Source organism: Labeo rohita, chromosome 13, assembly GCF_022985175.1.
Source record: "Labeo rohita strain BAU-BD-2019 chromosome 13, IGBB_LRoh.1.0, whole genome shotgun sequence".
In the NCBI taxonomy this organism is placed as follows: domain Eukaryota; kingdom Metazoa; phylum Chordata; class Actinopteri; order Cypriniformes; family Cyprinidae; genus Labeo; species Labeo rohita.
The window spans coordinates 8,314,899-8,342,824 of record NC_066881.1 but is presented as its reverse complement, the minus strand read 5'-3'; the positions used below and the strand labels follow the sequence as shown (position 1 = coordinate 8,342,824).

The 27,926-nt window shown below is 35.8% G+C and overlaps 1 protein-coding gene across 2 annotated transcripts in view; it reads right to left on the bottom strand.

Moving 5' to 3' along the window:
* Positions 1–1,207: 1,207 nt before the first annotated feature.
* Positions 1,208–27,926, bottom strand: part of prkceb (protein kinase C, epsilon b) — a 126,218-nt gene continuing 99,499 nt past the window's right edge. For both annotated transcript variants that reach the window (XM_051125430.1, XM_051125431.1), the window contains 4 exons: positions 16,369–16,507; positions 15,018–15,206; positions 9,674–9,820; positions 1,208–3,504 (listed from right to left, as the gene is read on the bottom strand). In XM_051125430.1, the coding sequence (XP_050981387.1) occupies positions 3,358–3,504; positions 9,674–9,820; positions 15,018–15,206; positions 16,369–16,507 (622 nt within the window). In that variant the 3' untranslated portion in view covers positions 1,208–3,357. The remainder of the gene's footprint in view (positions 3,505–9,673; positions 9,821–15,017; positions 15,207–16,368; positions 16,508–27,926) is intronic.

Genomic DNA, 27,926 nt, shown 5'->3' with positions numbered 1-27,926 from the left:
CTTCGTCGGTCGCCCCCATGGTGTCGTCAGCCCTTCCTCCACCATGGCTCCTCCCTCCATCGGCTCCACCGTGGGGTTCCATCATGGCTGCGGTCTGGGTCTTTCACCCCCCGACTCTTAATGTATCTTTTTTCCTTCTGGAGCATCAGTGAGTGTTTGAACCTTCTGTAACAGTCCCTCTGTTGTCCTCAGTGTGAAAAGATGGATCTCAAAATCACACAGTCATTGTTGGAAACGATTCAAATACACGAAACTGCTGAAAAAACAAATAATTTGTGGGACCTGAAGGATTTTTCTGAACAGCGGGCAGTTTAACTGTTCAGGACAAACAAGGGACTCATAAACAACTGTTACTAAACAAAAAACACAGCTGTGGATCATTCAGGTAGCAACACAGTATTAAGAATCAAGGGGATGTAAACTTTTCAACTGGGTCATTTTTATAAATTCAACTATTTTCTCTTGTGGACTATATGTAAATGTCTATTATGTGAAATATCATCTTCAGGTCAGTACTAAATAAAAAATATTTTATGTAAAATTAACATTTTGCATATTTTGCAAGGTGTATGTAAACTTTTGACCTTTATATATTCAGACTTTATATAATTATTTCCTGTTTGGTGCGTCATACTATGTATATATGTAGTTTTTTGAGACTATTATATTTTCCTGAACAACTGTTTTGTCCTATCCTCAATCATTTGTTCTTAAGATACGGCACAGTACAGTTTTCACTTCAGTTAAAACTATTCCACTTAGATTATTCAATTTACAGAAAGTTCTGAGCATTCCCAAAATGACAAGCATGTGTGTTTTCTCATGTCCTTGGACATCTATAGCCTCCATCTAGAATAGAAGGTCACATGTGACAGGATTAATCCTTCACTCTTGTTTTGGTCATGCTGACCCTTATATTTGACCAAAGTTCAACCTTTAATTTCTCTCATGCTTAACTATTTGCTCTTCCCATTATTTCCCTTACAGTTAATTTAGTAATATTTTTCAGTTTTTTAGTGTATTTTACAATGAATAAATTACAATGCCCTAAATTGCAATTTAATGACATCAGAAGCAACCACTACTATCTTCTCCAGCATTCTGTACAAATACAGAGCATGCACTTTTCTTAAAAAAATTCTTAAAAAAACTTTGTCTCAACTACTGTACTGTGCGTTTGGAGACTAATTTGGAGACAAACAGTTGATTCATTTCTGACATCTTATTTAATAGGTTACAAACCAAACAATGCACATTCACATCCTTTGAGAACAGTACATTTGGCACACAGTAAAATGCGAATAATGACATGACAGTGACTAATGGCAAAGATGTCCAAAAAAAAACCAAAAAAAAAAACACTCATGTCTTATGACATACTGTACATATGAAGCTGCACAATAAAATAAAAAATACATACACATTTATGATACTTACAGTGACATGAAACACTTATATAACTTATATTAATATGCACTGTACCTCTGTATGTACAAATATGTATTTCTTTGTGAGACACAGATTCACGTTTAACCAAAGAGGTACTTTCATCTTTAGCTTGAACATGTCAATGTGTTTCCTATGTAGAGTCATTTCAAAAACGATGAAACGAAATAAAAAACCTTTGCAAATTTACCTTTAGGGCACAGGTGTTTGGCAGGTGAGAGTTCCTGTTAGTGGACTCCATCCAAGCCAATAGATGCCAGTTTAGAATGGCACAAATAAGGCCAGACAGGTAAATTATTCCAAAAATCGAACTCAAAATGAAGTAACAGATCTGGCAAATGTGCATGAAAAAGTAAACGCCTCAAATTTAACAAGAGACGCTGTTCACAACCCACTTTTCACTTTGGTGATCTGATATATAAGAAAAAAAGTGGCACGGAAAATAAATATCACGTAACAAGAATTGATTGGATTGTGAAAAGTGAGTTTTCACAGCAAAATCAAGATGTTTGTATGCAAAAGGTGGCTTCAGCAGAAAGACAAAGTTGTTTCAAATGCTTTTTTTTATTACAGATAAATCAACAATTTCATGTTGATGTTAAAGCCTGGTGTTGGCAAGACTATGCAAAAAGAATTAAAAAATGCTTAATTAAACGGACCGGATTTTCTTGATAAATGTAACTAGTCTTGCTTGCGTCACTGTTACAGCTTTCATATCAGAAGAAACTCTAGGATATTTCAGTTGTGCTATATTTAGAATGGAAGATCATTTATATGTATTTTCCTCTCTTTTTTTTGCCACAGAAGCTTAATATTTTGTGTCTTGTCTAACTAGTATACCGAGGCTGTAGCAGATGAAATCAAGGACCTGTGCTGGATATCGCATGACCTGGCAACCAAACCAAAATAGACAGACTGCAAGAAACGGTGGAAAACATTGAAGGTGAGATGGTGACGGGAAAAAAAAAAGCTAAACCAACACACACGCACAGAGAATATTGCACATAACAGTTTGTCATAGTCTAATAATACACGAGAATATCATAGGCATAACCATGCAGTAGATGATTAGTCTATTTTCAAAGTTCACAGGCTAATGATTAGGGTAATCAGGACTTGTACGTACTGTAGATTGTAGAGACGTGATTGGCTACTGTCCTGACCCGTTCATAATGATAGGTCTTGTTGCATTGTAGAGAAACCAACAATTTCCACATCCTAGCAACAAAACAATCCAGTAATATAATGAAAAAAACACACACACACAATGAAACACTAAAGAGGGTGCTTTTGTAACCTTACCCTCCACACACACAACACTTGTTTTGGTGACTTGCGTATACGTCAACACTGCTGTTTCAAATGGAAACGGTGCGATGGTCTCATAAAAGGCAGTTCTGAGTCCTTCCCAGTACCGTCCAATCACTGTCTCTGTCTATCAGACCATCATGTGATCAGATCCCAATGCTGAGTGCTTCAAACTCCCAATTCACACGTTCATAAGCATTATGTCTGCAATACAATCACTTGTTCTTTACATTTGGTTTTTGCATTTCAAAACGGTGCTAGTGTAAATGCATTGACTCCAGGTGTACCACTGCATGATGGGAGGAGAAATGAAACATGAAATGGCTTTCTAATGAGCTCTATCCAGCTGCTTTAGTGATGTCGCATGAGCTCCCTTAAGTGTTTTACATACAATAAATAAACATGACTCCGCTTCATTCGGTGCAAATGTGTGAGTACGTTTTTTGGGGTTCAGCAGGAAAGATTATAATGCCTGACTCTCTACTTTTAAATTAAAGCATCAGATTCTCGGTAAATGATGGTCTACGATCAGCTCGTGGGCGTTCACAGCGTTCGCAGCGCACGTGTGCGCCAAGTACAGCGCAGGAGATGGAGGTTTTAGTATTAGGACAGGGTCTCTTCGCCGAAGTAAGAGAAGCCCTTGAATTCATCCTGGTTGATCTGCTTGATAATGGCGTCTTCCACCGGGGTGAGCACCGGCTCCTCGCGGGTGAAGTCCTGGTCGAAATTGTTGACGTCCCTTTTGGTTTTCTGTGGACGGAGAAGAAGAAAGTGTGCTAAATAAGCAATTTCAGAACAAGAATTCACAAAACACACATTCAGTTGAAGTCAAAAGTTTATATACACCTTGCAGAATCTGCAAAATGTTAATTATTTTATTTTACGCGAGATACTTCAGAAGGATGGAAAAGTTTTTGAATTTGAAGATCAGGGTAAATTTAACTTATTTTGTTCTCTGGGAAACATGTAAGTTTTGTAGCTTCTGAAGGGCAGTACTAAATGAGATATTTAGGCAAAGTAAGAAAAATGTAGGGTACAGCGGGGCTAAAGGCACCCCCTTAAGAAAAAAAATGTGCTTTTTACTGTCCCTGAAGAATATGATTGCATGTATTGAACATTTATGGAGCAACATATTTTGTGTGAAAATAAATCATACAAGTGGTTTATTTTGTTAAAAAAAAAAAAGTTAAATGTATGAGGTGGCAAGGGGGGGCCTTTTACCCCACACACGGGGTAAAAGGCCCACCAGCAAGGGGTAAAAGCCACACAGTACTGATACAAATACTTAATACTAAATAATACTAAAATAATACTAAATACTAAATTAATACTAAAATAATGTTTTTTTTTTAATATAATGTTTAAGTTAATACTTGTTCAAAACAATCACTTTAGCAAAGTCTGTACTATTTTCTTTATTATTTTGCTTATTTTGATAAATAAAATAATTATTTTTTGTTCAATAAATATATGGAAAATATTCATTTAAAAATGTAAAGATTCTGAAAGCATTGAAGGAAATCCCATAATAATTTAATATAGATTTACAGTAGTAACAAGAAAATATATTTTATTATATGATATGATTAATAGCATGATTTTATGGTTTAATTCTAAACATGGTGATTATTTCTAAGATCTGAAACTAACAATGTCATGTAAAACAAATGGAAAAATCAGCCTTCTGTTAATTATCATGTTAATATTGTGCATTTTAGCCCCAACAGCAGGAGTGCTTTTTACCCCAAATACCATACTTTTACATATCCTTTTGTTATTTAAAAACTACTTTAAAAAAATGAAAAAAAAAAAAAAAAATGAAAATCATTAAGACATTTGTCTCAAGACATATTTAATAATTTTCAACTAAAATCTACAACTTTTTAAAAACATCAAATATTAGATCAAGTAAGCACAGAATCGACTTTGCTCTGCTGCCCGCGGTCGTGTCAAGGATCAACCAATATCGGATGAGTATGTTAAAAAAGCGGATGTTTTGGAACGTGCTACGCCATGTTTTTCTGCCATCTAGTGGTTTAGAGGAAAATAATATCAAAGGCGCCTTTTACCCTACACATCTTCATTCGGTTCAAAAGTTTTCACCCTTCTGAAGCATCAGTGAGTGTTTGAAGCTTCTGTAATAGTTGCATATGAGTCCCTCAGTTGTCCTCAGTGTGAAAAGATGGATCTCAAAATCATACAGTCATTTCTGGAAAGTGTTCAAATACACAAAACTGCTGGAAAACCAAAGAATTTGTGGGCCCTGAAGGATTCTTCTGTAGAACAGCAGACAAGTTAACTGTTCAGGACAAACAAGGAACTCATGAACAACTATCACTAAACAGTAAAAACACAGCTATAGATCATTCAGGTAACAACACAGTATTAAAGGGATAGTTCATCCAAAAATGAAAATTTGATGTTTATCTGCTTACCCCCTGTGCGTCTAAGATCTAGGTGACTTTGTTTCTTCAGTAGAACACAAAGAAAGATTTTTAACTCAAACCGTTGCAGTCTGTCAGTCATATAATGGCAGTCAATGGGATCCACAGCTTTGAGAGTCAAACCGTGTGTGGCTTGTGACAATACATTGAGGTGTTAAGACATGAAACAATCGGTCTGTGCAAGAAACTGAACAGTATTTATATCATTTTTTACCTCTGATCCAACCAATGTCCAACTGTCCTGAGCGCGTTCACAACAGTCGGCGCGTGACGCGTCAACGTGCCCTGGCATATACAAGAGCAAGCAACCGTAACTTCAGTTGATCAGGCTGAAAAGTTGGGAGTCAGTGAAAAGTCAACAGTCCCAGATGAGTTCATGCAAGCAAATGTAATCTTTTAGTTTTTAATCGGTTGCAACAATCAGGATAAGCACAAGTAAATACCATTTTAGTAGCCGCCGTACCCACAATTTCTCTATTGTGTAAACAATGAGTCATGTATACGCGCAACAGATTGCTTTCGCGTATGCGTCTACTATGCCAGAGCATGCGCCAGCTGTTGTAAACACGCTCAGGGCAGTTGGACATTGTGGTGGATCAGAGGTAAAAAATGATATAAATACTGTTCAGTTTCTTGCACAGACCCACTGTTTCGTGTCTTAACACCTCAGTGTATCATCACAAGCCGCAGGGTTTAATATGGTTTTGTCTGTGTATGTGTTTTTTGACTCTAAAAAACCATTGACTGCAATGGTTTGAGTTAAAAATCTTCCTTTGTGTTCTACTGAAGAAACAAAGTCACATCTTGGATGCTCTGGGGGTTAACAGATAAACATCAAAAAGTATGTAAAAGTATGTAAACTTTTGACTTCAGCTGTACATGCAAATGCATTATGTCCCATGAACGCTATGACTGATCTGAGAAACTCTTTATATTTTAGCAGTTCTTATGTGTTTGTCTTATTTCTGTTGACTAAAACAACCATGTCAATCATTTATGAATTATTCATTCTTTTGAGTCAGTTCTTTCTTTTTTAGTGAATTGGCCAAATGGGCTTTCAAAAAAGCAGCCTAAATTGATTCACATTCACGCTCTCTCATTGAATCATCTAAAAGTACATTGTCTGTCAGTAAAACAGAGAGTATCAAGATTTTTAAGGAAACAGAGAACAAACAGTGCTGGATGAAGTGGATATTCACCTACTAACAATTGAAACAAAAGCCTTCTTTCTGAGAGATAAATGAGAAAATTCAGCTACTGCTGTGTCATGTGAATAAGTGGCCATTCACACAGAGAGTGTTTTGTTTCCTCCTACGCTGTTTTTTTTAGTTGTTTTTCTATGTGAATATGCACTAGATGGATGTCTTTAACCATTTCCTGGCTATTAGCCGTTTTTGTGTTTTAAAACGTATAAAGACCATTGCTCACATCTCACGTCTTATATATATACAAGTCTTATATATAGATATTATAAGTTTGTAATAGTTAGAATGCTAGAAAATTAAAATTTCTCTCAGAGTTGAATTTTTAGCATATATGAGCTTTTCAGTGTTTTTTTTTTTTTTTTTTTTTTTTTTTTTTGCCAAAAAAATGTTCCCTGTATGGATACCCTCAGATGAAACCCTGCAGGCACCCCTGTCCAAACATGCTTTCTCACTTGCTTCCATCTTTTCACATCATGGATTGGCAATCTTTTTGTCATAAATTTTTGTTTGTAATCACTTTTCTATATTGGCCAAATAAGTTTACCTTGTACAAAACAAAATGAAACAAAACCAAACAAAACACAAAAAAACAAACAAAACAACAAAAACTCAACAAAACAAACCAAAATAAGCAAAAACCACAAAAAATGTAAAACACAACAAAAGCAAAGCAAAGCAAAACAAAACAAACAACAACAAAACATCAAACCAAAAAAAAAAAGAATAAAAAATGCAAAAAAGCAAAAGCAAAACAGAAAACAAAATATATCCTTTTTGTCTGCTTAATATTGGTGCATGCTTCTTTGTCATAATCTTTTTGTCATACATTTTTGTTTGTAATTACTTTTCCATATTGGCCAAGTGAGTTTACCTTGTACAAAACAAAACAAACAAACAACAAAAAAACAACAAAACATCAACCAAAGCCAAACAAAAAACACAACAAAACCAACAAAAACTAAACAAAACAAAAGCATAATAAAATGCAAAAAAAGCAAAACGAAAACCAAAATATATCCTTTTTGCAAAAAAATGCAAAAACCAAACAAAAAACAAAACAAAACAAAACAAACTAAAAACAACAAAAAAAAAACATAAAATGCAAAAACAAAACAAACAAAAAACCCCACAACACAACAAAAGCAAAGCAAAACAAACCAAATAATCAAACCAAACCAAAACAAACAAAAAACACAAAACACAAAAAAAGGGGAAAAAAAAGCATAAGCAAAATGCAGAAAAATCCCTTTTGTCTGTTCATATCACAAACAAAACAAAACAAGACACACACACATCATGGATTAGAAATCTTTTTGACATAAATTCTTGTTTGTTATCACTTTTCCATATTGGCCAAGTGATTTCACTTTGTACAAAACGAAAACAAAACACAAAAACCAAAACAAAAGCAAAACTACACAAAAAAGTATAAACAAAATGCAAAACAAGAAAACACAGCCAAGCACAAAACAAAACCAACCAACCAAACAAACAAAAAAGGCAAAAACACACACAACAACAAAAAACCAAAAACACAACAAAACAAAAAAAAGTATAAACAAAATGCAAAAAACATAAAAAACACCAACCCAACAAAAGCAAAAACAAAACAAAAAAAGCAATACACACACACAAAAAGCAAAACAAAAAAATATACTTTTTGTCTGCCTCATGTTAGTGCATACTGCCATCTTTTTACATCATGAATTTATCAATAATTGGCAATCTTTTTGACATACATTTTTATTTGTTATCACTTTTCCATATTGGCCAAGTGATTTCACAATGTACACACTTGATTTGTACAAAACAAAAACAAAAAAGCAAAAAACAAAATAAACAAAAAACAAAACATAAAGCATAAATAAAAACACAAAAAAAACACACACACACACACACCAAAATCAAAACAAACAAAATACATCCTTTTTGTCTGCCTCATATTGGTGCATACTTCCATTTTTTTACATCATGGATTGGCAGTCTTTTTGACATAAATTTGGTTGGTTATCACTTTTCCATATTTACCAAGTGATTTCACCTTGCACAAAAAACAAAACAAAACAAAAACAGCAAAAACAAACAACAACACAAAAGCAAAACAAATATATATTTTTTGTATAGTTTTTATATAGTTTTGTCTGCCTCATATTGGTGCATGTTTTTTTTTGTAAACTCTCCCAACCTCTCCTTTCCCTCTCACCCTCTCTGAGGGCTCTCATCAGCGTTGTGAGCAGGCGTGAGAATGGGTCGGACAGGCAGGCCCCTTCTCACACTATCTGAGAGGCATTCCACACACACTTACGGCAGCCAGCATGCATCTCTGTATCAAAGTACAGCGTCTGATGTGTGCTGAGAGTCCAAGAGCATCTCAGATATCCCTATGTTCACACTACCAAAAACAGAAGTGTGACACAAACACTTCAAAGGACCATGAGGGCTGAAGTGCTGTAATGTTCTAGATAACTGCATTTAAAGAGGCTGGTGTTTACAGTATGTCTGTGCTGAGACAGTCAATATTCAGGAGTTAAACTGTGTTCTAACTAGACATGACATGAAAAGCATCATTTTTCTTCAAAAAACAAAATCTGAATTTTTTCCTAACAAGTCTACAAGTGGAATATAAGATGTTTACATAAGAAATTTCATTGGTTGTTTGGTTTGTATCTCTGTGGCATCTACCTCATTAAGTCCCACCCACAGTAAAATCTTATTGGTCCAAAAGATAACCATTACTGTTTATAGTGTAACAGTATCCAACCAATTTTTCAGTCTTGGTTCCAGAAGTGTTTCCTATAGCAAATTTTTTTTTTTTAAATCTTTGTTCAAGGGGGTTAAAAAAAGGCCTCCTGAAGGGAATCTATGCATTTTTGTTAGAAAAATATTCATATTTAAAACTTTATAAACTGTAATCTCTAGCTTCCGCTAACTGTCGTATGCACGTTCACGAGAAGAGTAAATCATGGGGTAATTTTCATTTTTGGGTGAAAAAAGTTCACAAGATCTTGGTCATTCGCAGCATTGACCAACAAAAAGCCAGTTGAATTTTAAAGTGAAAGTTAACATTTAATTAAACCATTATTTTTAGTGAAATTCCTTTATACTAAACCACTAAACATATATCTTGATTTTTTTACACATTGCAATGCATTCTGGGATTCTGTAGGAAGGATAAATGCACACAAGAAGGTCTTAGAAGGCAGCATAGTCTATGTAGGCAGTGCGTTTTGTAACAGAGTGACTGTCCACAGTATCCATTATAATACTCACAATACGTGGTTTGAAAGGCGGCTTGATCTTCCTCTGTTCCAGAAGTACCCAATCAATCTCTTTGAAGAACGGATGCACTTTAATAGCTTCCTCCAGTCCTTGGGACACTACGCAACCCAACCGTTTACTAGGGCTCTTCGTCATAAACTAAACAATGGAGCGAAAAAAGAAGAGAAGATTAGAGAAGCATAATGCTGACAGTATGTTAACCAGAGGATGCCTATATGCATTATGTGGAGTTGGGATAGTCACTGATGATGTATGCATAATATAAAACTGCATCCTGTGGAAGGATGACTTGAGGTGACCATAGGCCACGTGACCACAGTGCCAGCGAGATGGATCACAGTGTGACACAATGCTTCGCAAATGGCCAAAGGACAGCCAAAGTAAATCTTGGACATGTGAAGGAAAAAGGTGACATACAACACAAACACTGTACACACACACACATAAACTGACACTGGCTACATTCACACTGCAAACCTTAGTGGTCAATATCTATTGTACAGCGCACAGCATAAGCATGAGTACACCCCCTCTAAAACTTAAATTCAGCAATTACTCTTGACTTAGAAGACATGTAAGTTTTTTTAAGTTTTCATTTAGTAATGAGTGAATTTTTGCTAGAAAATGAGCAGGAGAAATGCCATGCAAGTGTCTCAGAGCCGGCAAAAGCTATGAAAAGAGTGACACTTTATCTCACGGAGTACGACGCAGCCTACAGCAGTGACATGCATGGTTGTTTTCACCACTAGAATTACCTACTGTAGCCAAAGCACAATAAACTCATTTAACCTCCTCCAAGGCCCATATTTACAAAATATAGACTTCTGGGAATCCATACTCTGGACTCAAGAGACCAAGTCAATCATTTCGGATCCAAAAGCATCCAAAATGTTCTGGTGTTGCTAGAGGAGGAGTACAGTGAGAACTGCCTGGTACCCACAGTGACGTTTAGTGGTAGTAAAGCTCTTATATAGGGAATTATGAGTACTAAAGGTGTGAAGGAATTGTGCTTTATCAAAGCTGTTATGAATTCACACACCACTGTGTGATGTAATATAAAACTGAAGATGCTACCTTGTCCTCATTCCCTGCATTGTTGGGCATTTTTTCAACATGACAATGAAGATATTAAGTCTCCCAAGGTGAAAATCCTTCAGTGGACATGTATTTCACTCAGTCCTAACACTCATGAGCATCTGTGGGGGATTCTGTAGAGACGAGCTGAGCAAAACTCCCCATTAAAGACCAAGGCATTTAAGGAGGTCGTCCTCCAGGAGTTAAACAGAACAGATGTGAAAATTTGTCATGAACTTGTACACTCAGTGCCAAGAAGGGTCAGAGCAGTGTACTTAGATTTATGAAGGGCATATTAAGTACTAGAATGAATTAAATCTAGGGTGTACTCATTTCTGCAATCCTTCATTTAAACTAAATTGGGTAATTTACTTATTTTACAGAAAATATTGGCATATATTTTGTTGTTTTTATAAAGTATATGTTTAAGAAATTTCAATTTTGCCATCTTTCCACAAATTATATTAGTGATCATTAAGAAAATATATATTTTATACTTATTCAGGGAGGGTGTACTCATTTATTCTGTGCACTGTATATCAGCTATTAACCGAGTGATCAAAGAACTACCGTTATGTAAAATTTTTGGAGTGACTCCCGTCAGCATAGTGACAAATGGAAAACTAGAATGACGTAAAAGTCACATGAGTTCTGATATGACTGTTCAGTCTAACGTTGTATTGCAAAACACCTGTATCTGATTTAGAAGCACATATGGAGGCGGGCCAAATCAGCATTGAAAAGATCAGATTCCATGTGTTATATGCTGTTTACAAATTTATTGAAAACAAAAGAAAACACCTGAGTCACACATGAGCAAAAAACTGAAATGCCTATGAGAGTGAAACCCTTTAACAAAGATGAAAAATGCTAAAGAACACAAGCTGTCATGCATACAAGCACACACAAAGAAACAAGCCAAACAAATAAATATAAGGATTGACTGAAAAGACACTTCTTATTGGAACTGCTTTAATATCTCAATTGTTTCTTTTAGACAACGAGATGAAATGGAGAAGAAGCTAAGACTTCTGCTAAAAGGAATCAGAAAGGTTTGGTTGCAAAATGTACAATCTGTCATCATTTACTTGTCGTCATTTGTGTCATTCCAAACCTTAATGACCTATTTTGTTCTTTGGTTATTTTGAAGAGGTTGACGTTCCATCTGATATGAACTGGGAAAACCAGTTAACTGAAAGTAACTGGTTTAAATGAACCAGAATATAGCACATAAGGTGTATGGTCTAATTTATGGTGCTTTTTAAAAAAAAAAAAACAATTATTTCAATTATTAGTATCCCTTTTTGAATTTTGAATGGAAAACTGCAAGAAAAAATAAATAGAAATCTCATTCTTTGTTCCACAGTTTGTCAGTCTTTGTGTTATTATTGTCTTAGTCTTCACTGTGTGACCTAGTTTTTGTTTCACTTTTGATTTCATCATTTGATTAACCTGTGTATATAAGTTGCCCTCTTTTGGTTCTTCGTTGTCCAGTGTTAACGTTGCTTGTGTGTGTGTGTGTATCCTGCCTGCCTTTTGTGGATTACCTCTGTGTGGATTAATTAAAGACTGTTTAACGTTATTCATCTTCTTTGTGTGTTTATATTACACCGTAGTGTGTTTTCCCCACATTTTTTTTTCTTGCACCTGACCAGGTGCGAGAGCCGGCAACTGAGCAGGTGCCAGTGGATGAAGCAAGGGAGTGCAAGGGCTTGGGGGAAAGCCCCACTCACTGCACCACTGCTGAGGGTAAACTGGTACTGAGCTCTGAGGACCTTATTTAGTCCAGTTTGGATTTATATGCGGACATGCCCATTCTCCTCCCACCATCATATGAACTGCCAGTCAGCCCTGAACTGTCTGTCTGTCCTGTCGTGATCATGGAGGTCGGATCCTCAGCCCACCAGATCCTCAGTGTCACCCTGGCTCATCGACTTTCCATCTCCACCTCGGGCTACACCACCATCTGCTCCGCCGCTGTCGGTTGGCCCCTGAAGTCGATAACTTTTCCTCCACCATGGCTCCTCCCTCTGTCGGCTGTCTGGCTCCTCCTGCTCCAAGGCCCTCATGTCTTCTCCCTGGCTCCTCCCTCTGTCTGATCTGCCTTGGCTCCTCTCTCTGTCTGGTCCACCGTGGTTTCTCCAGGTTCTTCTCTGGCTCCTCCCTCTGCTGTCGCCACCCTGGTCATCTGCCTACCTTCTTGCCTGCCCTTTGCCACCTCCTTGTTTCTTTAGTTTTTTTTGGTATGGAGCTCACCATGCGATATAGTCGGATTTATATGCGGACATGCCCATTCTCCCCCCACCATCTTATGAACTATCAGTCAGCCCTGAACTCCTGTCTGTTCTGTTAAGACCAAGAAGGCCGTTTATGAACTGTCTGTCTGTCCTGTCGCAAAAACGGAGGTCGTGCCCCTGTCCGCTGCGTTCCCGGTGTTGGGAGTTACGACGTGTGTGGGCAGCACACACCATGCATGAAAGCCCTGGCGCTCACAAATTCCCATCATTCTCCCTCCCTCTCCTGACTCCTCCTATTACCATTGCATCCTCAGCCTTGCTATTACCTGCCCCTTTCCTGCTGCTTTCTTTCAGCCTCTCAGCTTACCCTCATCCCACCATTTGTGTGGTGGGTTTGCCACAGGCCTGCCAGTCTCCATTGGTGTCATGGCTGGAGGATCCCTCCTGGACTCCGCCTCAGCCCATCAACCCAGCGGCTCCACCATGGCTCCTAGCTGCCTCCTCTCCACCGTGGCCCATCAGTCCACCAGTTCCGCCAGGCTTCCTCATTCCTCCGGCTCTGCCTTGGTCAGTCGTCGACCATCCGACTGCACCTCGTCACTCCACCTCTCGGGCTCTGTCAGGCTCCTCCCTCCAGCTCCAACTTGGTCCTCTGTTGCTCCGCGGCCTTCCAGATCCCTGCCTCCACGTCGGTCGCTGGAGCCATCTGCTCCGCCTTGGGATCCTCAGCGCCACCCTGGTTTGTCGGATCTCCGTCTCAGCTCCACCACCACTTGCTCCCCCAATGTCAGTCAGCCCCCTGGAGTCGTCGGCCTTTCCTCCACCATGGCTCCTCCCTCTGTCGGCTCCACCATGGGTCGCCTTCATTGCTGAAGCCTAAGTCCCGCCTGACTCCTCCTGCTCCAAGGCCTTCATGTCTTCTCCCTCCATCTGATTCTCCTTGGCTCCTCCCTCCGTCTGATCCACCTTAGCTCCTTCTGTCTCCATCTTAGCTCCTCCCCCCACTGTGGTGTCATGACCTTCATGTCTTCCTCCTCTGCTATGTTTCCTCCGAGTTCTTCTGTGGCTCCTCCCTCCGCTGTCGCTGCCATGGTTGTCTGCCTACCTTCTTGCCTACCTTCATGCCACCACCTTGTCCCTAACCCTCCCACCATCCTTTGTCCGTTCTGCCTGAGCGCGAGGTCGTGCCTTCGGGGAGGGGGGAGTACTCCGTCAGACTCTTTTTGTCTCCCCTTTGATTTCGTTACTTCACCCATGTATAGTTAATCATCCTCATTATCCTGTGTTGCCCTCTTTTGGTTCTTCGTTGTCCAGTGTTAATTTTGCTCGTGCGTTTGTATCCTGCCTGCCTTTTGTGGAATACTTCTATGTGGATTAACTAAAGACTTTTTACCATTATTCATCTACTTTGTGCATTTATATTACACTATACCGTGACACAGATTAAATGAAATTATATGGGTGAGTAAATGATATTTTAATGACATAACAATGTATGTCTTTCATAGAGTTTCAGAAAATATCATTAAATTCCTTGAAGACTGAAAAATATGAGCTGTACTATTCGCATTCATTTTATAGCTTTACACTTTTACGGTGTGTCAACAATTTGTGTCTACTTTTGATTTTTCAAAAGCATTTTAAGAGAAGCACTTGAGACACAGCAGATATTTACACAAAACATGACGTAAAAAATCTGTACAGTTAAATGAGGAGGAACCCATGCAATGGTGGGCTGTTCATCCTGAAATGAGACCTCTGAGATTACACAACCCAAAAATCCAGCAGGGAACACAAACAATCTGTTCTTTTCCCACAAGGAGTGTCATTTTTCAGAGCTGTCACTGCCTTTTGCTCTTCTCTTACTTAACTTTTCTTTTAAGAAGAGTGTGTGAGCAAGAAGGCAGTAGTAAGAGGAAAGGTTAAGAGGTGGCAAGAAGTATTCGCAAATCTATGTCTTTAGTAATAATCAGCAGGCAAAATTTATTCTTAGGGAATTCCCAAGAGAAAATCCGGACACGTACCGCTTTAAGAATGCTGACGGCCTCTTTGCTGAGCCACACGGGATATAGGACGTCATCATGGAGAATAGACTCAAATAGGTCGTCTTCGTTATCTGCTTCAAATGGAGGTTGACCAGCCATCATCTCGTACATCAACACACCTAGAGCCCACCAGTCCACTGATGGGCCGTACTCAAGCTCCTGCAGGATCTGAAAATGACAAATCACATAAAGAGAAATCTGAAGTTTGCAACAGAACTTAACTTAATACATAATCAGGTCCAGCTCAGAGCCAGATGAAAGCACTTCTGAAATACTGTCTAATCTTCAGATTGGTGTAGAATTAATTAACACATGGTGTAAAGTTTTTGAGGTAAGCATTCTAGGATTTTTCTCCATATAGTGGACTTCAATGGGGATCAACGAGTTGAAGGTCTAAAACTGCAGTTTTAGCGCTGCTACGATCCCAGCTGAGGAATAAGGGTCTTATCTAGCGAAACAAATGTTCTTTTTAACCACAAATGCTCATCTTGCACTAGCTCGACTGCAAACATTACTTAATCACGTTGGAAAGGTCACGCGTCATGTAGACAGAAGTTCCAACCCAGTGCTTACAAAGTGAACACGCAAAAAAAAAAAAGTCAAATGCCCTTTACAAAAAAAGGTCAAACGATGTCAGACGATTTTGATATCTTATTTACACTTGGAAAACACTGAAAAATAAAAACTATTTCACTGGGCCACATTCATGAAACAAACATCTTTTTTCATAACAACTGTCTGTAAAATCAAGTAAATTGTCACATTAATTCAAATACATCAATTATGTAAGTACAGTTTTGCGAACCATTTATTTAGAAATGAGTATCTCTACTTGTGCTTCATGAATGAGGACCACAATATGCAAACTTGTGATAGGCCAATAAAGCAGTAAATATCTGACTTTTGTAAGAACATATGCATTGGTAGATAAACAAAAATATTAAAATAATAGGTAACACTGTAGTTTAAGGACCAATTTCCACTATTAACTAGTTGCTTATTAACATGCATATTACTAGCATATTTGCTGTTTATTAGTACGTATAAAGAACATATGCCTTATTCTGCATGACCATATTTTAGATCCCTTCATCCGACCCCATACTTAAATTTAACAACTACCTTACTAACTATTAATAGGCAGTAATTAAGCATTTATCGAGGCAAAAGTTGCAGTTAATAGTTAGTTAATAGTGAGAATTGGACCTTAAAATAAAGTGTGACCAAATAAAATGATGTTTCATAGCTTGAATGAGAACCAAACAGTGGAAAATGAGAGTATCGAGAGTTGACTGGGCATTTGTGTGTGTGAGAGTGTGAAATACTGTACCTCTGGGGCAATGTAATCTGGTGTGCCACAGAATGTTGTGGTTGTGATGCCATCCAGGATTCCCTCCTTACACATGCCAAAATCTGCCAGCTTACAGTGACCCTCTGCGTCCAGCAGAATGTTGTCTAGCTTCAAATCCCTGCCAAGAAAATTGAAGCTAATGTAATAAACAGCAATAATACAGAAACATACTGAAGAATTTGTATTACAGTTTTCTAAGGCAAATGCTCATCTTGTCTCGTCTCTGTGATGCGCATGTGTAGTCTGTGTAACCCAAGTCAATACAGTTAGGGTATGGCGAAAACTCCCGTCTCGTTTTTTCTTCAACGTCAAAATCGTCCTACATCTCTGTTTTACCCTTTTTTTTTTTTTTTTTTTTTTTGTAAAAGGCGTTTGATATTCTTTGCATGTTCACTTTGTAAACACTGGGTCGGTACTTCTGCAGCGATTTTGAAGTTGGAGAAGAAAACGAGACGGGAGTTTTTCGACATATCCTAACTGTATTGAACCGGAAAAAAACGTTCACGCAGACTTAGACAAGACAAGCGTTTGAGGTTAAAAAGTATGTAAATTGTCAAATAGTTTCGAAAATAACTGATTGTTTTGGTAAGACCCTTCTTCCTTGGGCTGGGATCGTTTAGAGCCCTTTGAAGTGCATTTTGGAATTTAAACTGCATTTTGGAAGTTCAAACTTAGGGGCACCATTGAAGTCCATTATATGGAGATCATTCCTGTTTTTTTCCTCAAGAAACATAATTTCTTATCGACTGAAGAAAGAAAGACACAAACATCTTGAATGACTAGGGGGTGAGTAAATAATCTGTAAATTTTCATTCTGGAAATGAACTTCTCCTTCAATAGAAGTTAACTGATAAATAATCTAAGACAGTACTATAACTTTGCTGGAAGCTTTCTTAACGCATCTTGGAGACGTTGCCACAGTTCTTCTGGATTTAGTCTGTTTTAGTTTTTTCTGTTTCTTTATGCAATCGCAGACGGATGGGATGATGGTGATATCAGATCTGTGTGTGGAGCTCCAGCTGCTGTCAGACATACAAAAATCTCACTGGATTATTACGATTAGTAGCTAAAGGAAAGTTTGGAAATGTAAACTGATATTTTCTACTGACACACTACAGCAAAAGATAGGAATAACTAGCTTAAAAACATTTTTTTTTTTTTATTGGTGAAAAGACTAATGCTTAAGACTTTTGCACAGTGGTGTATATATCGTTTTTCCATTTTTATTTTTTTATTTCACTTTCTGTCACCTATTTGGATCCTCTAACCATAAATTTAAATCTAATCAGAGAATAATCACCTTGCCATCTCAAGCATCCTAAAATAACCGATGCATGACCAAGAGATTCTGGATGTCTCTATCCAAATATTAAGCAATACTTAAAACACAGCAGGTGAATCATTTACTGACACGCATACGTCTGATATTAATTTGATCAAGCAGACACTAATATCCTGATGCCAGCCTGTGTGCACACGTGCAAACAGCAACAGAAGTTTCCATATTTAATTTGATTGAAAATAACATTATTAGGTGGCCTTAAGTACTATGTACTTACATAAAAAATAAGTACAATGTACTTATTTTGTTCATGTTGTACTGCAAAACACTTTTGCTGCTATTGAGGTGGGTTAGGGACGGTTTGGTGGTAAAGTTCTGAAAAATCTCAACACTCTTGCACCTAAAATCATTAAACCTTAAATGTAAGAGTTATGTAACATTTGAAAACATTGGCTGAGAGTTTAATTGTTAACTATGTTCACACTTCAGTCAAGTTTGTCAAGTCTCTATAGTTAAATCATATTGATAAAGGTGGTACAAAAGAAAAATTAATTGCAATGTAATTTAATAAAACTGGTAGGTCAATGAAATGGACAAACTATGAAATATTTAAGTCATTAAAAATATGAAAAATGTACTAAGATCTAATAATATATGTAATAATTGTGTAATATATTTCAGGCTGTTTTTACTGTATATTTATTATATTTACACATTTTGGCTGCATGAAAAATTTCCCTCAAATTTAATGAATTAATCTTTAAGCATTACATATGTTATATATTTTGAATCCAGAACAGACGTAAACTATATAATTACAGTTAATCAGAAAGTAGGAACTTTTATAACATAAATTACTGTAGGATTTGCATAATGTAATTTATTTATTATTAATTTTGAATATTAATATTTAATATGTAATATTTAAACAAATCCATATGTTTAACAAAAGAAGTCAACTTCCAGAACAAAAAGTTACAGATTATTTACTCGCCCCCTTCACTGTAAAAAACAATTTGTTGAGTCAACTTAAAATAATTTGTTACCCGGCTGCCTTAAAATTTTAAGTTCAGTCAACTCAAAAAAGTGTATTCAACTTGAACGTGACTAAGTGACAACTTAGATATTTGAGTTGAGTCAACTTAAAATTTTAAGGCAGCTGGGTTATGTACCCAGCTTTTAAGTTTAACAAACACAAATATCTAAGTTGTCACTTAGTACAACTTAACATTTCAAGTTGACTAAACTTATTTGAGTTGACTGAACTTAAAATTTGAAGGCAGCAGGGTAACAAATTATTTTAAGCTGACTCAACAAATTGTTTTTTGTTTTTTACAGTGTTATCCAAGATGTTCATGTCTTTCTTTCTTCAGTCAATAAGAAATTAGGTTTCTTGAGAAAAAAACATTATATGGAGAAAAATTTGGGAATGTTTTCCTCAAGAAACAAAATTTCTTAACGACTGAAGAAAGAAAGACATGAACATCTTGGATGACAAGGGGGTGAGTACATTATCTGTAAATTTTTGTTCTGGAAGTGGATTTCTTTGATTGGAAGGTTTTTTTTACTTACTAGCCTAGAATATTACTTATATATGCGGTAGTAATTAAGTAAAGTTTTAGTAGTGATTATGCAAAAAAAATAAAAAAAAAATAAATAAATAAAAAACCAGTATAAGTTTAAAAATAAACATATTTCAAGCCAGACTTGGTGTCAATGCAGCAGTATTTCAGCATCCTCAAAAAAGGTGCTCTGCATGTACCCGTGCAGTGAATTTAACCACCACAAGAAGAAGGTAAAGAGAGAGAGCAAACAAAAAAAGAAAAGTAGAGCATGAGAAGATAAGGTGCCCCTGATGAAAGACAACAAGGAGTTGGATGAAACCAGTTGGACTGGGGTTTGATGGTTGATTGCAACAAGAATGTCAACATCACTTTGCAGGATGTCATTCAGTCAAAGGTGTTTTCATAAAACCATCCTCACTGTAAAGGGAGGGGAGCGTCCCATGCCTTACGCAACTGTTCCTTTCAGAAAGGCACCCTGGTGCTCGGCACGTTCCCGTTGGTCTGAAAGTTGGCGCGGGGGGCTTCATTCCTCTCTGTCTTTCCCCACCAAGAGCGTTCAATCATTCTTTACATGCAGAAGTGTGAAAAAATGCTTGTAATGAATGTTTAAAACGATATGTTGTGATCTACTAGAAGCCTATATAAAATAAGTTGATAAGTGTTTTCACTACAACATATCCATAATTCCACTTGAGTCATTAACTATTGTTAAAATGTGAACTAAAGTGTTTGACCTTCAGTGTAGGTTCACAGAAGGAAAGAGGTGGAAAGTTCACGAGATATGAATGGCTGCTCTGTATTGTCCTCTATACCCACATCACAAGATGTACCAGAATTGTCCATCTCTCCATCTGTCTCTTATTTCTGTCTCTCTTTTCTCCCTCTATACATTCCTGTCTAAGTCCTGCACTAGTCTACACACCTCCTAACACAGCCTCCACGTCGCCCTTCCCAAGAAAGAGAGCTTAATTCATCCGGTGAGCTTCATTTGTTGATTTAGATTATGTGACTTTGCTACATTGGCCGCTCTTATCTGCCCTCTTTGAAGTGCATAAATGCTGAACGCTGCTCTCGCTTTCGCTTTTATTTTTCAGGATGTTAAGTGACATGGGCTTTGTTTTTTCCAGAGACTTTTTAAGAGCGTGAACTGAGGCTTCAGTCCTCACAGATTCGAGATAATATCCACACAATATCAGAAACTGATTAGATATGCCGTTTGTTCTGTGTGAATAAAATCCCTCATTAGGGACGCATTAAATCCTCTTTGTTTCAAATCAATACTGATCCTTACTTATCTTTAAAAAATTAATGAATTTTAATTAAATGAAAACGTATTTCTATTCTTTTATTCATTTGTTTATAATTTGTGGTTTGTTTATAGGTGGAATGGAAACCTAAGATACATTTGAAAAGGTGCTTTTACAACACTTGTAAGTAAAAAAAACATGTTATCAATGAAAGGCAGTTTAAGTGAAGATAAAAGAAAAATGTATAAACAACACGAGAAGCTTTGGAGTTTAGCATGAGCTGTAAAAACACAAAAGGGCTATAAAAGATGAGATTAACTACTGTATTGGGTTTCACTAGAGCTCCTTTCATTTGGAGAAAAGTACTGACATAGTAAGAACACAACAACACTGAACAACAAGGCAGAGGCAGAGAAAGACAGCGAGAGAGGGAGAGATGGCAACAGACTCAATTTAGAGCATTTCCTGTGTTTTTAAGCGAATCTTTGAGGAGTGATTTTTCCATTACGTACACAGCAACCTCTCTGCTAACAAAACGTGTTAGAAAGCTGAAAAATATGCAGGACAAGAAGCTATTCCATTACAACACACCACAGAAGGACATTACATTCACCTCTTTATTATAATGTTAAAAAAATTGGAATTAAATTGGAATTGCTAATAATAATGAATAATTATATATTTAATATTAGTATCTATTAAATACCATATATTTTATAATTCCATTGTGTGCAAATACTTAGAATGACAAATCCCTATATATATATATATAAGTTCAGAAATAACTGGGGCTGCTAAAAATGCCTGCAGTTAATGCCATGTGCTTCACCTTTTACACTTTTCTTCAAAAAGATTCATCATGTGGCATGACCAATAATAGCAATAACTGTATTAAATAAAAAATGATCTAATTTTTCTTATTTTTATTTAAATTATCGTATTTTTTAAAACATTTTATTAGTTTTATGCAATTTACAGGAAAAATAAGTCTGCTAACTACATTTAAGAAAGCAACTCTGAAACCAAAATATGAGATCCTTATTTACAAAAATGCAAAAACCTTTGTTTCTAAACACTTTAATTACTAAGAACATCTAACAAAATGTTACGCATGTTAAGGAAATTAATTCATTTTAATATAAATCATAGTCGCACCACATGACATTTTTTTATCTAGATTTATCTAGATGAAAAAACACAAAAATAACAATGTAAAATTGTAATAAGAAATTATATTTACACAACATTCTTAATGTTTGAACAACTACAAAAAAATATTATAATTTTGTATTTTAAAATTGGCCTGTCAAAAATCCTTATACGTCAAGACCCATAATTCCAATATATATATATATATATATATATATATATATATATAATTTGCAAAAACAGATAACTCAGTTTTTTACAATTTTCAAAAATCATGTTGTTATTATGTTTTATTGTGTTAGTTAGCTGTATTTTTTGTTAGTTTTACTGAAAGGAAAGTAACCCAACTGCAGTTTGACTGAAATTATTTGGAATGCAAAATGAAAAAAACTTATTTTTGAAAATTGTAGAAAACAAAAAAAAAAAATCAAAAACAAATACACACACTTCATATTTTTAAAAATAAACTAACACCTTTATTCACTAAGGATGCATTACAAGATTTCTTTTTTCAATTTTCTTTTAAATATTAAATATATTTTTTCAAATATTATTACTATTACTATTATTATTTACAATATTTTTTAATATATTTTTTTTAAATATATCAATCTTGTTTTAAATATTAACATCACAACTGTTAATGATAAGAAATGTTTCTTAAACAGCAAATCACCACATTAAAATGATTAGACTGGAGTAGTGATGCTAAAAATTCAGCTTTGACATCAAAAGTCATTTTAAATTGTAATAACTACAATTATTTGAAATTATTTTAAACAAAAAAAAAAATCAAATTTAATTAATGAAAAATCTAAAAAAATAAAATTAATTTAAAAAATAATTTTTAATTTTTAATTTAAATAGTACAAAATATTTATTATATTTATATTACATTGCATAATATTTCTACAGTATTATTGACAATATCAATAGTAATGTAATAATATATAGACAGCTCTATGCTAAAATATTAGTTTAGCACCATTCACACCATTTAAAGTTAAAATTTTATGAAGCAAGGAAAAATATAAGGTAACACTTTAGTTTAGGGAACATTTCTCACTATTAACTATTTACTTATTAGCATGTCTATTCATAACATATTGACCGTTTATTAGTACTTATAAAGCACCAATTTTGCATGACCATATTCTACATCCCTAATCATACCCAATACCTAAACTTAACAACTACCTTACTAACTATTAATAAGCAGCAAATTAACAGTTTATTTAGACAAAAACTGAATGGTTTGTCAATAGCGAGAATTGGACCTTAAAGGGGTCATCGGATGCCCATTTTCCACAAGTTGATATGATTCTTTAGGGTCTTAATGAAAACTCTATAATATACTTTGGTTAAAAATTCTCAATGGTAGTGTAAAACAACACCCTTTTTACCTTGCCAAAATCAGCTCTGCAAAAATAATCCCATTCTGGTCGAGGCTGCTTTAAATGCAAATGAGCTCTGCTTGCTCCGCCCCTCTCTTCTCTCTGTGGAGTGACGAGTCTGTTTACTTTAGCCGCACTCAGCCGCTAAACTTGCTAACCAGCACATTATTAGGAAAGGCGATTGCAAAGATTTATTAAAAAAACCCTTATACTCACTTCTGCTGTAAGTGAAGCTGGATCATGAATGATTCGTGCGAACATAGACGCATTTATGTAGATCGGGAGCCACATTCCCATCACAAACAAACGTAATCCACTGCATCTTCAGAAGCTCAGATGTCAAGAGTAAATGACAACCACTACATTAATTATTACATCCAGCAACATAACACCTCAATCACTCAATTCTTGTCTAACTATAATTTTATTGTATACTACAATAAGGTTTCATTAGTTAACATGAACTAAGAATGAACAAAACTTCTACAGCATTTATTAATCTTATTAATTTCAGCATTTACTAATGCATTATTAAAATCAAAAGTTCAAAAGCACTGTGAACTAACATGAACATTGAACTGTATTTTTATTAACTATTATTAACAAAGATTAATAAATTAGTAATAAATGTATTGTTCATTGTTCATCATTCATGTTAGTTAATACATTACCTAATGTGAACTAATGAACCTTATTGTAAGTGTTATCAGAAATTTCATCTCATTCATTACTATGTGAATATATTGTAAGTATGATACATTAGGCATTATATAATGGATGTTATCAGTATATCTTATCAGACGTCTCTATTTAGACATTTGCCTAACCTACCAAGGTTGGCACTTTGCTCATGAATACTAAGTTAGTTGGACACACCTGGAAAGTTACCAAGCAACGTCCGCATGATGTAATTAATAGCGCCCCAGAAAAAACATCGTAGTTTCTCTGTTGACATAAGTGAAGGGAAAGAAACAAAAATCAACCAATCATCGTGTAAAACACAACTTGCGTACAAGGGTTATGGTGATTAGTAATTATAGGGGTTGTGAGTGAGCCTCTTAGTCCATACTTAGCACACAGGGGACTTTTTTTACTCGGAATGTGCTCTTGGGTTAATACATATCAATTAGCTCTTACAGAAAGAGGATTACATTGTATGCAAGCGAACAGCACCTCAATGGTCTTATGTTGCTTTACAGGTGAAAGGTTACAAAGAGCAAATCTATCTGACCAACAGATCTCAAGGACAAGGTGTGGAAATACTACAATAACTACGAGCACACATTGTTCCTTCGCAAGCCCTTTTGAGGCCCAGTGCTTTTGTGTCCTCCATATCCTTAACACTCCCATGCTACAGCGTAACAAAATCCCTCAAGAGCCACAGGTCAACAAAAGATGGGTAATCAAGCAGAGAAGCCACATCTATGCCACCTGCTCTTACTATCTATTTTTAGAGCACTGAATACGAACAAACAACCGAAGGAGCCAAATGCAATCTACAGCAGGAAAGTCAAGCTCAAACATGTCCTCTTTAACCAGATTAGACTTTTGTGGTTTCAGTCAAAACTGCCACCATGTCCTTCCCTGATAGGGAGAAGAAAGCTGCCCCTGCACATTTTGTTCTAGAATGTTCTGCATTCAATTTTTTTTTTTGGTATGTGCGGCAGGTCAAAGAGAGGTAAAATTGGTTCTCATGGGGGAAAAATGCTGTTCTGCCATGCGCTTGCATGCAGAAGCATTAACACGCAGACTGCGTTTCAACATGCAGGTCTCCTACAATGTAGGGCTTTCCCAAAACGCAAAGAAGAGCAAAGGCCGAAGGGAGAATAATCTGGGAATTTTATTTATAACCGGTGGAAATGACTTCCACAAGTTTCACATCATGTCGTCACAGAGCTCTGCTTAAACTTATTACTGGAGCAACCTAAAGTGTCTCGCTCGAGGCGATGATGACGGTGGCTCGTGGCTCGCTTTATGCAGGGTAATCAGATTTAAGGATGATCGGGGCTAATGTCACACTTTTTACCACATTCATCATGATAAGTTGAAATGTTGCTTTAGCAGCAAATGAGCATATTAGAATGATTTTTGAAGCATTATATGACACAAGACTGGAGTAATAATACTAAAAATTCAGCTTTGAATCAATAAATTATATTTTAAAATATATTCAAATACAATACAGTGATTTTAAATTGCAAAAAAAAACCCTCAACATTTAAAAAAAAAAAACATTTTTTACTGTTTTTTTTTTTTGGTCAGATAATGCAGTTTTGTTGAGAAGAAACTTTCAAAACATTAAAAAAAAAAAAAAAAAAAAAAAAAAAAAAAAAGCTTACGAACCCTAAACTTTTTGACATTCCTGTATATAAATAAGTTATAAGTAAAATGTCAAATAACAAACCATTGCTTTGGCCAATTCAAATGATAAGAAATAAATGTATCAATTTAATAATTGTATTAAGTTACAATAGTTACAACAAGAAAAATGATGAAACGTAAATTTTAGATTGGAGGATAAGATCCAAACTAAAAGTTAGTTTGTGTGATACAAACTCACAATTCTGACTTTTTTTCTCAGAATTATGATATGGGCCATTCCATGAAATCTATGCCTTTTCCATTTGGAAAAATTGAAGAAAAAAGAAGAAAAATCCTGAGAAAAAAGTCAGAATTGCGAGTTTGTATCACACAATTCTGAAAAAAAAAAAAAAAAAAAGTCAGAATTGTGAGATGTAAACTTGCAGTTGCAAGAAAAAAACTCAGAATTGTGAGAATAAAAGTTGCAATTACCATTTTTTTTTTTTTCGGTGGTGGAAATGGGCTTTCATATCAATCTACCCTTTACACATTATTGAACAATTTCCCTTATAACATATATTCACACACAGACAGACGAGTTAAATGTTTTATGCCCCTAGTGGGAACTGGTGTCCAGGACACCATATTATTTTGCGAACCCAATCTCCTGTATGGAGTACCTGCACAATTTATGCTTCCTTTGTTTTTTTTTCCTGTTCTGAACCACAGCAAAGTCAGAGCCAGATTGTTCTTATCAATCAATCTTCCAGCACGATTTCCATGGAATGACCTTCAATGATGGCAGAGCGCAAGTCACTGTCTGGTCGTCACCATCAGGTAATCGACAGAACTGGCGCCAGAGCCGAATTTGAGGTGTATAACTGGAAGTTCATTTATGTGTGTGTGCTGTTATTCTTATAACACACAATAAGCCATTCATATTGACCAAATCACATCCTGTCCACTTTCTTGCCAAAGAAACGTCATGTCACTTGTCGCAACGGTAAACAGGGGGTAAGAGACATGAATGGATGTCATGGCAGCCGTCCAATGCACCGTGTTCTTAAATAGATCTTGGTCATGCAGTGAATGGAGACACACTTAGTGCTTTAAATCAGATAAGATGTGACCAAAAGAAAAAAAAAAGCGATATGTTCTATGTTGTAATTCACATTTTAGTTTCTTGTGCCTTGCAATTTCAATAAAGCCTTAAGTAACCAGTGGTTTCTTTTTGTTGAACATACCAATAACATGGTGTAGGAGTCTCTAGAGTAGCTAACAGCAGAGATTTTTGTTCATTTTAAGGAGAAAAATAATAAACTCAGTGTAATTAGAACCACTGGACCTCTGCTTGACCTTTTGCCTTAAGTGTCCTACTTTCATAAGAACCCCCATTTCCCTTCAGTCTCTGAAAGTCTGGGTTCAGGAAGGCCGGTTTGGGGAGGAGGTGGATTTAATTCAATACAACATTAAACTCCAAATGAGATTCTTCCTGTCTGAGACCAGAAGGAGCTCAGGACCAGGCCGAGAATGGGTGGGTGAGGAAACAGGTCGCTGGGTTCAATGAGGGCCAGAGGGGCGACGGGAAGAAGAGGTCACGATGACTTGTGCTCCCAGCATCATGCGACACTATTCTACTGAACCTACTACAAAGTGACAAGCTGATTCTGTAAAATGACAAATGAATCTGCACCAACTTGTCATTTTGTAGTCATACCATCCAAAAATATCATATTTTTGCATGTTGTTTACATGCATCTTTATTTTGTAATTCTTGCATCATGCACATTACAGCAAAATGACAAATGAATCTGTATTACAAATTCATTCATCATTACAGATTCAGCTTGTCATTTTCTTGTCATTCCCTCCAAAAATGTAACAGGTTTGCATGTTATTTATGTGCAGATTACTTTTGTAGTGCTGGTGTCATAAAAATTTCTAGTCATACCATCCAAAAATACCATAAGGTTGCATATTATTTGCATGCAACTTTTTTGTAGTTTTAGCATTATGCATATGATATCACAGTGAAATGACAAATTAATCTGTATTACATATTTCTTTGTAATTTCACAGATTCAGCTTCTCATTTTTTAGCCATGCTATTCAAAAATATCATAGGTTTGGATATTGTTTACATGTTTTACAACATTACAACTTTATTTTGTAGTTTTTTTGTAGTTTTTTTCCATTATGCATATGATTTTACAATGAAATGACAAATGAATCTGTATTACAGATTTGTTTATTATTTTACAGATTCAGCTTGTAATTTTCTAGCCATACTGTCCAAAAATATCATAGGTTTGCATATTACTTGCATGCAACTTTTTTGTAGTTATTGTGTTATGCATATTATTTCACAATAAAAAGACAAATGAATCTGTATTACAGATTCATTTGTCATTTTACAGATTAAGCTTGTCAATTTCTAGTCATACTGTGCAAAAATATAATAGGTTTGCATATTGTTTGCATGGAACTTTATTTTGTAGTTCTTGAATCATGCATATGATTTTACAGTGAAATGACAAATGAATCTGTATTACAGATTTGTTTATTATTTTACAGATTCAGCTTGTAATTTTCTAGTCAT